Genomic DNA, 11981 nt, shown 5'->3' with positions numbered 1-11981 from the left:
CTCTCTCGTAAGAAGAATCTTTCAGTAAATTAGGGGTGTCGTAAGAGCGTTGTGTTGTTCATCTCCGCTGATTAAGAGTGTATTAGGCTTATAATGAATGGATTTAGATGGAGCTGGCGTTATATACTGGGTCTCACTCAGGACCTCAGAAAAACGGAAAAACTTAGCAAGCCCACAGTCTAAACGTTTTTTAACCTACTTGTTATTTGTCAGAATTGCATGCTTTGAAATCTGGTTATATACTGGGTCTCACTCAGGACCTCAGAAAAACGGAAAAACTTAGCAAGCCCGCAGTCTAAACGTTTTTTAATCCACTTGTTATTTGTCAGAAATGCATGCTTTGAAATCTGGTTATATTTTTTTGAAGCATTAACACTAACTCCTCATCTCCCTTTCGTTCAAAAACCGTTCATTGATTCAGCGATAGAAGGAGTTCACCAGTGTTGAATCACTGTTGAAGGTGATTACATCTTTATCATACCGGCCTGCCGGCATATACCACTTATGTTTTTGAAAAACGCTGAAATCGACAGTATTTGCTAAGCAAATAAAACATTCTTCAGTGAGATTATTCAATATTTCATAAACCCTAAAATCACCAGACACTGTTGGGCTGCATGTGCGTCGTACTTCTCCCACGGTGTTTGGATAGCCTGCAAACAGGCTCCCGGCGAGGACGGAAAAAACTTTCGGCGAGCGCGAAACAGAAGAATTCGGAGAGCAAAGCGATCGGAGAGGGGGAGCCTGTGGACTTTGTTTTTGATGTGCCTATCCGCCCTTGGTGATAAGCCTGTAACAAATCAGTCAATAAGGTAATTAGACCTGTCAAGAAGCTACATTTTCGGTACTTGCAAACAGTTTTAATCGAGCCAATACTCTTAGAGAGTTTTTAAAAAGCATATTTTGCAATACTGAAATGAGCCTAAAGAAATTATAAGCACATGATGGAGGTGTCAAACTCTGCGAAGCGACGAGCAGGTAAGAGCGGAAAGTCCGGAAACCGCCAAATAGCACCGCCAAACCGCTCCCCTCCACTAGCTTCTACTTAAAATTCCTCCTCGTAACAGAACATAAAGTACCGAAACTTAAAAGAGGACGGCAAATTCACTATTGTAACGAATCGTTGGAGTCGTATATTACAAAGATCTGTCAAATATTCGTCTCAAAGATGTCAACAATTAGCGATTAAACCAATCATATCATGAGACCAGGAGCTGGTATCATAGAACGGCAGCATCAATTGAATGTCTAAAGGCTCCCTGGCTTCGTTCGGACTCACCGGGAGCCTGTTCGCAGGCTATGTTTGGAAGTTTTTGGTGTTGAAAAATAAGGTACATTAGGAGACATGCTTCGGATCCGGTAAGAGGAATTTGTATGAGGAAATCATTAAACGAACAACAACGGTAATGCAGACAAAGCTAACATGGCAAACTTTTGCTTTAAACTTTTATTTACAACTGTTTTGCTTGAACATATATTATTGTAAAAAATTCCCAGATTTGTTACCCGAACCTCCAGTAACGTACACTGTTTTCCGTTAGCATTAAACCAAAATATAACTCCACGTAAATACCATAGTACAAACAGAAAATCAAATTGACTGCATGGAAGTTTGTGTCTATTACGCTCCTGTTTGTCTCCTTGTCGATGTCAAGCCTCTGCCTAGGCTCTATTTCTGGTCCGGCTGCGTTCCTCCCCGAGAAGAGGGGGTGAGCGCGGGCTCATTCCCAGAAACAGCGTCTGGTAGACAAACCTAGCCTCTGCCTTGTCCTAGGCATCCCCTCTTGGTTGGAGCAATGAGGAAACCATCAAACCCTGAATTGTGTTTTCAATCTTACAACAACTAAATGAAATGGTATTCAGGACAAGACAGATGTGCCTGAGTGCAAAACCTTCCATGTAAGTTAAGTTACATGTGTGTTTGCAAATCTCATATGTATGGCCTCATTTTGAAGCAGAGGCAATGGCCAACTTAAAAAAAAAAACCTTTTATAAATTTTGATTTGGCATAACATGTAATTAAATATGCACCTTACACAGGTATAATTATTGTAATCAAATCATAAACATGCCTACTTTACGCTTTGAAAAAAAAGGCCCAACTAAATAAGAATATTTGCAAAACCGAAATCGGAAAATCATAGATTAATCAATGTGGTATATATTGGCTTGAAAAAAATTCTTTTTTTATGATTTTAGAGTATTCTGTACATATATACCTATTCTACATTTTACCTAAAGAACTAATTACATCCTATTTATACAACCTTGCATTATACCAAAATAGATTTTAATAGGGAGAGAAATGAAACGATACTATATCACTTCTTTATGTAAGGTTCTGTGAAAACTGCTATGCAAAATAGTAATTTATAATAGTATTGCAAATGAAAGTCACCAATGCAGTTATGAAGCAAAGTACGAATTGCATGAAAACCTCCTGAAATAATCTGAGAATCCAAATTCATTTATTGGTTTTCATTGTAACTGCTTATTGCTTCACAACCATGATAACTTACATGTCTTACACTGTTCACTAGACCCAACCTGTGTGTTAACCAGATATTAACTAAGAAAAAAATATTAAGTAAGAAAAATATTGCCCGCTTTTTGCCTCAGTAGAAGGGCTGGGAAGAATGGGAAGGATACAGTGGGCTCAAGGCGACTGTTTCTAGTCCATAACGTGGGACAGATTTTACCACATAGCCGACCTTCGAATCAGGTTTTGAAAATAACTATATAATTTCAATGATTACATGACCCTTTTTCAAACTTGAGCTAGTTTAAAAATTGACAAAAGATAAGTAAACATAACACATTGAAGTGTGTTTGCTGAATGGAAAGCTTGCATGTGAAAAGTCTGATAGCTTTTACTGAACCAGTCAAAGTGGGCATGGTGAAAATTATCTGGCTAATCTCATAATATATAACATCCAATTATACCAGAAAGGTTGCCCAATGACCTACATGTAAAGAAAAGCTTGGATGGACTCTACACACAGGTGAGTGAGTAGGACTGTTTCAACAGGAACTGAACTCAAGATAAAACTGCATTACACCTTTATATGTGAGACAAACTTATTTTTGTCAGTTTCATAACAGAAGTGTAGCAGCTCTCGTAAGCTGCTGTTGTTTTATTGAATTGTCGCCGCTGTCATTTTTTTAGGGCTAGGGGCATTGTTTCTCATGTTTGTTCAATTGTTCCCTCAAAGGGTATCAAGCCATTCATGTGAGACCTTAACAGACCTGCTACATGCATGTCCCTTTCATAAACTCATCTAGCAACATTTTCTGAATATTACAATCATGTCAAGCGACCCTGCATGAATGAACCAGTCAGAAAATATTTTCACAGCAAAAAAGTTAAGTTAAAGACAGTTAATTTTTTGTCCATATTCTTTCATTTTGTCGATGAAGAGACACTTTTTATTTGGGCCGCAACCTCCTTTTGCATCGCTAGTGTCTGAATAAATTTCTGTTCCATCAAATTAATTGAGGCAATTGCTTGGAAAAGAGAAGCTGCAGGTATGTCATCTGGTAACTTGGAAAGAAACTGGCCAAGATGAATGAAATCCATTTCCAACAAATCCTCCTGATAAAACTTCAATATTCCTGTGAAATAAATAATATTAAAATTTTGCATTCAGGATTACCAAGGAAAACTGGGGGACAGGTGCAATGAATGTTCAATGTATGTTCTCAAAACAATGCCTGGAATTTGCATCAATTACCTAGTCAATTTTGAAAATGCAGAGTAGGATGAGTAATGAAAAAAGTTATGCGACTACAAAAAAAAAATTCTTGTACTCACATTTTCTGGATTCAGATTTTTTAATTTACGTACACTCTGACCGAGGAGTAAAGTCAAACTTCAGTCAATGTGAACTAGTTTCTGATTAACTTCTCCCTGGTATCCAGTTTCATGATAGTTAAAGTTATTTTCTTGTAGCATTGTGTCATTGAGGGATTCTTGAATAACTTGAGAAACTCACCTAGTGCTGCCCTGAATAGAAATGCTTCTCCATCTCTACAGAACACATCCCACACTCTTGAGGCAACGTCCAGAGGTAATGATTTGCTAAACAATGTGAATGTCCTGCAATGATTCACACAATGTAACCTTAACCATGGTTTATAAACTTAAGATGGATGATACATCACTGAAAAATACTTCTACACAGTCAGTCAGTGAACAAACTATGTACATCTTTTTGTAATTTTTATTGTTCTCACCAGTCAATCAGGTACATATCAGGTGTGAAGTTTTCTTCAATAAAATGTGCATGAACTGAGGGCAGAAACTCCTCTAAAAACATCTCAAAGGCAGCAAAATAAGCAACCATCTAAAAGAAGCATTTTATTGAGTCAGTGATGTTACACAATGTAGAAAACCAGCAAATTCACAATATAATGTCGAACATGTCCACAGAGCTGGTGAAGTCAGGGTCTTTACTGGTAAAAAGCTATGGAACAAAATATTCAGGCCTGGAAAGTGATATTCAATATTTTCAATCACGTGTATGTGTAAAGCAAGCAAGCAAGAGGATGAACAGTCAAATTTGTTTCAATATATGTACTAACCATTGGATGGTCAACTCTAAAAAAAGCCAGTTGACATGGTTTGTTGAGAAGGTTTGCAAAACAAATAAAAGCATCAGATGGTTCCATGTTCAGCAACAAAACAGCTGCAAGAAATGACATTCCTTGGACCTGAAATTTAGAAAACAAGATTGTTAAAAACTATTGATAACTAGCACAGGAATGTGTGAAACAAACTAACAAATATTTGGGGATTAAGTATACTTTTTGCCAAATTCTAATTGCTGATTAAAAGTACTCAAAGTTTTTCAGTCTAATTCTTATTTTCCTTCTAGTCATGCAGTTATTTTGAATATTTCCACCACCCCCATAACAACTGTGCACTTGTTGGTGAAAGTAATGGTAAATAACTTACATATCCTACATCAGGTCGATAGCAGGTGTATGCTCCTAAAATACTATGAAGAACATCATGGAATGGACCACCCTGGAACAAAACATACAATACATGTATTAAACTGTACAAGATAAATGTATCGAAAAAGGATTTTTCTCTAGAAAAAAAATTATCAAACTGATTTACATGTATGTTCACCAACATCTCTTTGACATTACCAAGTTAAACATTTCTTATAGCTACTTGTGTTATTCAACTGAAAGCCAAAGTGGCCCATCCTACTTGAGAAGCTTTTATCAATTTCCAAAGAAGCAACTAGGAGTACTGGTACCCCTGCTCACTAAGTTGCCCTAACAGTGGCCTGCGGTATGCACATGTAAACCTTAGTGGATTGAGGCACTGTAAGTTGTCCAAGACATGACCACAGGCAGCCCTTAAAGCTGGATAAGCTGATTTGAAATAACTTCCTCCTCACTAATGAAAGTCAAGTCAACCCAAACTATACCTCTTGAAATATGCACAGTGAAGGAAATGTCCGTGAAACATCCATCATGATGAGCTCTACTGTGTGAGCCTTGCTGACAACTGGATGATCACTTGCTGGCAGCTCTGCAACTGTCTGTGTTGGGTTTTTCTTCTTGTTAAGTCGTGTTGTGAAGAGTTTTTCATATGCATGAGACTGGAATATGTCAAATAATTCTGCAAACAGAACATTAAGAAACATTTTATTCTACTTGTCTTCAATCAATTACACTAAACAGTGCTTATCAGCAGTTAGATTACTATGTCACTTCACTGGTCAAAATAGGTTAAAAGTGGGGTAGCAAACATGACAACTAACCATGAGTAATGTGTAAGTCATTTCCAATAGCCAGCTTCCAAACCGTTCCGCGTACACTTGGTGGAAGGGCTTGCCACCAAAGTTCCCTAGTTTTCTTTGCATGCTGCCTAATGGAAGAAAGTTACAGATTATATTAATAACAAGCTCTGTATGATATCGCTCTACGTAACTTAAAGCCAAACTACAAGTAAAGCTATGTTGACACAATCTACAAAGTCACTTCCAGTCACAACAAACACGAGAAATGCAATCTAGGAAACTTACATAGTTTCCCAGTTGGGTAGTATCTCATTTGTCCACAAAGAGACAGCAGAAACAATTCCATCTTCCTGTTTGCACTTTTCTTTGAGCTTTTTCTCTTGAAGCTTCATCTCCTTCAATTCTACAATCACAGAGTACACTATTACTACATCGGTATATGATTTGTTGTTACCGAAAAGTTCAATAAAGTGTGTATATATAATTAAGAGCAATACCTTCCCTACCCAAACATTCAAGACATGTAAATGCAAATTCATCTTGTTAGAACACATTCTCCTGCCATGTTTAATACGGTAAAAGTAAGTTTTTCATTACATTACATGTATAACCAGGCTCTTTCACTGCATATTTTACTGTGGCTAAATATAATTTATACTAAGTTAAATGTGAAACAATATTGCTGCGTCAAGTTAAACATGAAACAACATTGCTGGCCAGCAGTTTCCCTCAGTGTTGATGTATGGGGTGGCGAGGAGATTTGTGCTGGGGCACCTTGATTTTACAGCTCAGCTTTAGATGTTGAGTCATTCTGCATGTTTTTCGCTGCTGGAGAGTTCTCTTTGAGCTTTTTTCGCAGCCTGCCCATCCTCCATTTCTTCATGGTAGGTATGCATGTGGTTAGTATTGTTTGTTACCACCACAGGCAGCCCAAGCTCTCGATGCGAGGAGTTATTATTTGTTTATCTTTTAATCTTTATGCGAACATTCAGCGTGTGAAACGTGACATATTTACCGTCGACATCTACTATTACATAACCACCGAGTTTGGTTACTCAAACCGTGACCTTCGCCTTGCAGCATATGGTGGTGTTGTGTTACAATGGTTTGAATTTATAAAGGTTTGTATGGGGAAAAACGGTAACCGACATTATAGCTGAAATTTTGATATTTTTGCGATAAAAATGACTTACCTTAATGCCTTGTTATCTTTCCTATTGTCATCTCGCTTCTCAGCTTTATTCGAAGCCTTTTAAGCGAGTTATCGCTTTTGGTTTTCCTCTACTAAGAAAGAGTAAAGGCTACACACTCAATTCTGGACTGACCCCCGCTCAAAGCGAAAAAAAAACACTGAAATCCCACCAACCGCCCCAATTCCTCCGCAGAATAATAGTACAGGGTTAAGCGCTCCCTTTTAGTTAAATCCCAAGTCAAATTCATCTCTACAGCTCACGATACAAAGCTCTGAATCGAAGAAAGCTAACCATCCGGAATCAGTGATCACGCTGCTGGGACCAACCATGGACACATTAGAAACCTGAGCACAATGCCGGGCTAACAAATTGACCCTAACCAGGGAAAGGGAGCGCACAGTTCTCGACAAGCCAGGTACTTTGCTTGACGGTCCCCTGGGTATATTTTAATCCAGGCTGCCAACGGAGCATTGTTATGACAAGCCAATCAGTCCCTAGGGGACCGTGCACTCCCTTCCCCCGGTCAGGGTCAATTTGTTCGACTGTGGCCATGGATGGTCCCGGCAGCATGATCACTGAGTGTGGATGGCTAGCTTTCTTTGATTTAGAGCTTTGTAGCATGCGCTGTGGAGATGAATTTGGCTTGAAATTTAACTGAAAAGGAGTGCTTAACCCCGTACTATGATTCTGCCAAGGAATTGGGGCGGCTGGTGGGATTTCATTGGTTTATTTTCGCTTCGAGTGGAGGTCAGAATCAAGTGTGTAGCCTTTACTCTTTCTTAGTAGAGGAAAACCAAAAAGCGATAACTCGCTTAAGAGAAGCGAGATGGCAATAGAAAAAACAACAAGGCATTGAGGTAAGTCATTTTTATTGAAAAAATATCAAAATTTCAGCTATAATGTCGACTACTGTTCTTCCCCATACAAACCTTTATAAATTCAAACTGTTGTAACACAACACCACCATTTGCTACAAGGTGAAGGTCACGTTTCGCGTAACCAAACTCGGTGGTTATGTAATAGTAGATGTCGGCGGTAAATATGTCACGTTTCATGCACTGAGCGTTCGCATAAAGATTAAAAAAATAAATAAATAATAACTCCTCCTATCCTGAGCTTGGGCCGCCTGTGTTTCCACTGATTTCTCAGTGTGATGGTGCCTTGTGGTTGCCACTCACAGGGTTGTCATGGATACCCTGGGTGCTCAGTTCAGTTAACTTTGTTCTTGGGCTCTACCTTTCTTTCAGGCACCATTCCCCAAGCTCATCTACATGTATTGTTGATGAGTTACACAAAACCCTTTTCCTGCTCTTCTTTACTCTTCAGTGCTCCTTCCAAACCCATACAGAAGCATATGCTGCATCTGTCTTCTATTTCTAAAATCTCTACAATGTCCCCTGTATATGTTATATCAGCATTACAAATTTAGTAATGATTTTCACCTTTTTTCTTTGCTTCAGCTACCATTGCTTCATATTGCCGTCTGTGTTTTTTCTCCTCTGTTGGTGATTTGGCTGGAAGGTTACTGAGAATGTGAAAGGAATAAAAAAATCAGTGTAAAAACAAGATTTTAAAGACTTGTTTATCTTTGATTTGTTTATTACATATTTTTGGCAATGAAAAATGAACACAGCAAGGAAATTGAGGGTATAATGTGACCTGAAATTCTCTACCACATGACAACAAATTACCATGTAAACTGATATGTTGCAAGTGCTAATATGAAAATTTACCTTGAAATGTAAGTACATGCAACATTAGGTCATGGAAAAAAACCTACATTTACAAAAGAGGCTACTTTATTGTTGATCTTGTAGAGAATTTAAAGCTGTACATTCCAACTGAGAAGGCCCAGTTTGTTGTTAAATAATGTAAAGCATTCAACATACCATAGGCAGAATTAAGGAATTGTTATCACTCATTTGACTGTTATAATACATGTCATTTTAGCAGACATGATGTACCAGTTCAGGCATACTTATGTACTTACAATGTTGAAAACTGTTATGAAAATTGCACAATGTTATTCCAGTATATGCACAATCTCATAAACATTATTACAGTATGGTGTTTACCTGGGTCTGTTTTCAAAAATAAGGGCTGTTGTTGAGCTACCTGCTGTAGGCTTCTTTCTTACAGAGAGAAATTTTGGTTTTAAGTTTGGAGTAATTGATAAAGGCCTATCCCCAAAAGACCTGCGCTTACTGTCTCCTGCAGGTTGAGAAGAAAGCATAGCAGATGTGAGAGACAAATTCTTAAAATAATGATGATGAATTTAATTAAATAACATGCACTCTTTACCTGCCATCCTTTACTTAATGATGTCTGTAAGTGGAGAACATTACCGGTAAGTATGATGGCAGAGGCTATTCATGAATGCTTTGTAAGTGCAATGTACATGTAAGTTGTGGTTTCAATGTCAGATTTCAGTTTCAAATTTCACATACCATTTGGATTTCCCCTTCAGTCAGTAATTATGATAATGAATATTAGCCAGTAAAGACCATCAGCATAGCTGAACATCTTGGAAAAGCTGGTCAGGATAGTGGGACTGGACAAGTTTGTAAGGTCCCATTGAGGACACTCTAAAGAAACGTGATCAGATAGCTGACTATTCACCTCTATCAAAAGATGATGGCTGATTATGAAGATCTTTGCTGCTTTCCCTAGCATCTTTAATGGGAACCTTTCCAAATAACTTCCAAGCTGGAACAGGTTCCTTCTGAGATGACCTTGAAAACAGGCCCCTGCAAAGAAACGGATGAGTATGAACTGCCATTAGCAAACGTACATTAGCCTGAATATTAGTGTGATATATTAAACTAATAATTAAAAAGTGTATTAATTTTTTTGGAAAAGCACATTTTTGGTAAGAATATGATATACCATCTCACCTCCTTTCCTGTATCTAGCTGATTCCAGATTCAGGAAACATATTTCTTATATACATGTATTGGCATTTTAAACAGTCAAGTACACAATATTCATGAATATTTGTCAGTTCAGGTACTCATTTTATCCAGCATGAACAATCAATTTGATTATAGTTTTTGGTTGAGAATATATCTTGGTAAGAAGTGAGAAAAAAGACAATGTTAATAGATTCATTTGTAATTTAAGGCACAGAAAAATGTATAATATTTCAGTTACAGAAAACAAATTGCTTGTTCACGCTGTTTGTCTCATGCATCAAAATACATTTTGGAGAACAATAATTATATTCTCAAAAAATAAACTGCATATTAGTTAACTAAGTACCCAGCACATGCTGATATTTGATATTTGACTTTGGGCAAGCTCCCAAGGGGGGATTCTATCTGCTACACTTTATGCATGCCTCACATCGAGAAGCTGTTGCATATAGGGTGGAAATAAAAAGAAGCCAAGAACAATTAACTGGGATGGTAGGTAATACTATGTCTTGCTTCGTAATGTCAGCAATCCATTTCAAATGATTTGAGTGAATAAAGGAGTGAATTTCTGTCACAAGATTCAATGATAGATTGCCAATAATTTTAGCTGTCTCCAATATTGCATGAAAAGTACATGCAAATGAGCAATATTGATACAATATCACTTACGTTGTGTTAAATCAGCTCTGCAGGGTGCAGTCTCCGACTATCAAATTGTAAACAATTTTACACCTCCACATGTCTCTTCCAGTAGCAATGACCCAACAGCTACAAAGATTAGCTAGCCTCGATCAAGGCTTGCATCGATATAGATCAAGCTGTATTGTTTGCACTTTCAGTTTCGTTTGTTAACAAATGACTACCTATACGCATTAAGAAAACCGTAAAATGTACAATGTACAAGTAGAAAACACAGCTCTAACACTGTAAAAGAAATAAAATAATGCTTACTTTAGCTTACTCTGCTTCTGTGACTTTCCGCCATCTGTTACCGACACTATCTTTGCATTTGAGTTCGGGCTAGGGGCATACGTGTTAGAGGACTTAGGAATCCATGCCGCAACCGAATCGTCCATAGAAAATCTGGACATCTGCTTGTACAGTTCTGGGCTAAATTGAGAGTTATTTAGTGGGATCTCTTCTAGCTCTTCGTCCCTAACAATGGAGCTAATTCCACTGTCTTCAGTACAGCTGGTAACTGAAGAGCACGCACTAAATTCAACATCACTGCTTGGTGATTCTGAAGATTGAGCACTGTCCTTGTCTCTGTTACTTCTAAGCAAGTTACCCTCATTCGCCCATTTTACGAAGTTTTTGTCGAGCAAATCTTCGGCGGAGTTTGCCTTTTGCTTTACAAGAGGAAAAACTTCGTCACTGTCTTCAGCGTTGTTTGAGCCAAGAAGATTTTCTGAAGAATCGCTGGATGCAGGACATTCTTGACTCGTTTTACCACGCGGAAATACACCAGCATCAGTTGAAGCCTCTACGACTTCCAAGGAAACCTCAGCAACACTCGTCATGTTAAAACTATCATCAGTCTCATCATCACCAGTTTCGTTATGATCTGTGTCTTCTTCTACAGCAGTATTGCTGCTTGTTTCTTCGTAATCCTCTTGTAGTGCTTCCTCAATGTCAGAAGGAAGTTTGGAAACCTCAGAACACGTAACTTGGGCGTCAGTTTGAGTACAGTGTACATCATGCGATAAAAGCGCATTTGTCAGAGAAGATTTGCGGCAGTTGTCATCATTAGACTCATCGTGATTTTCCTCTGATCCATTCATATCTTCCGATATTTGTTCAGAGACAACGGCATAATTCTTTACCGAGCTCAACATGTTCGGGAATAAATATTCCTACTATGAGTTGTCGAACACGTACGCCGGCGTCAAATTCGATCGCCAGAATAATCCATTATCTTTTGACTTTCCTCTGTTTAAGCCTCTCCAGAAACGGTTAATTGCCCAATAAACACACTTGCACACTTAATCCCCACAATTTTCGCTAATAACTTTCGAAGGAGCCTAATAATACCCGGTGCCGCGGTGTGATGTCGTCTCTGTAAACCTCCGCCATTTTGTTTCACGTTCTACTACTACTACTATTCCCATCATGCACCCTTG

At 38.1% G+C, this 11981-nt stretch overlaps 1 protein-coding gene across 1 annotated transcript; it reads right to left on the bottom strand.

Moving 5' to 3' along the window:
* Nucleotides 1-45: 45 nt before the first annotated feature.
* Nucleotides 46-11957, bottom strand: LOC145478621 (TBC1 domain family member 14-like). Its single transcript, XM_081456717.1, has 12 exons — nt 10813-11957; nt 9569-9696; nt 9025-9160; nt 8392-8474; nt 6042-6159; nt 5778-5884; nt 5442-5635; nt 4955-5026; nt 4582-4710; nt 4234-4343; nt 3993-4096; nt 46-3612 (listed from the first exon to the last, which is right to left on the bottom strand). Exons 1-12 carry the CDS (start codon nt 11694-11696, stop codon nt 3401-3403), a joined length of 2277 nt encoding a protein of 758 aa, XP_081312843.1. The 5' UTR covers nt 11697-11957; the 3' UTR covers nt 46-3400.
* Nucleotides 11958-11981: the final 24 nt, after the last annotated feature.

The sequence above is a fragment of the Orbicella franksi genome, chromosome 2, assembly GCF_964199315.1.
Source record: "Orbicella franksi chromosome 2, jaOrbFran1.1, whole genome shotgun sequence".
NCBI classification, from domain to species: domain Eukaryota; kingdom Metazoa; phylum Cnidaria; class Anthozoa; order Scleractinia; family Merulinidae; genus Orbicella; species Orbicella franksi.
This window is presented reverse-complemented; position numbering and strand designations above follow the sequence as displayed.

Excerpts from the sequence above, each read along its gene's own strand:
- LOC145478621 (XM_081456717.1), bottom strand. The coding sequence starts at position 11,696 with ATGTTGAGCTCGGTAAAGAATTATGCCGTTGTCTCTGAACAAATATCG. Across the intron at positions 6,160-8,391 it reads AGCTGAAGCAAAGAAAAAAG|AATTGAAGGAGATGAAGCTT; the intron begins GTGAAAATCATT and ends CTGTGATTGTAG. Across the intron at positions 5,636-5,777 it reads TGACTTACACATTACTCATG|AATTATTTGACATATTCCAG; the intron begins GTTAGTTGTCAT and ends TTCTGTTTGCAG.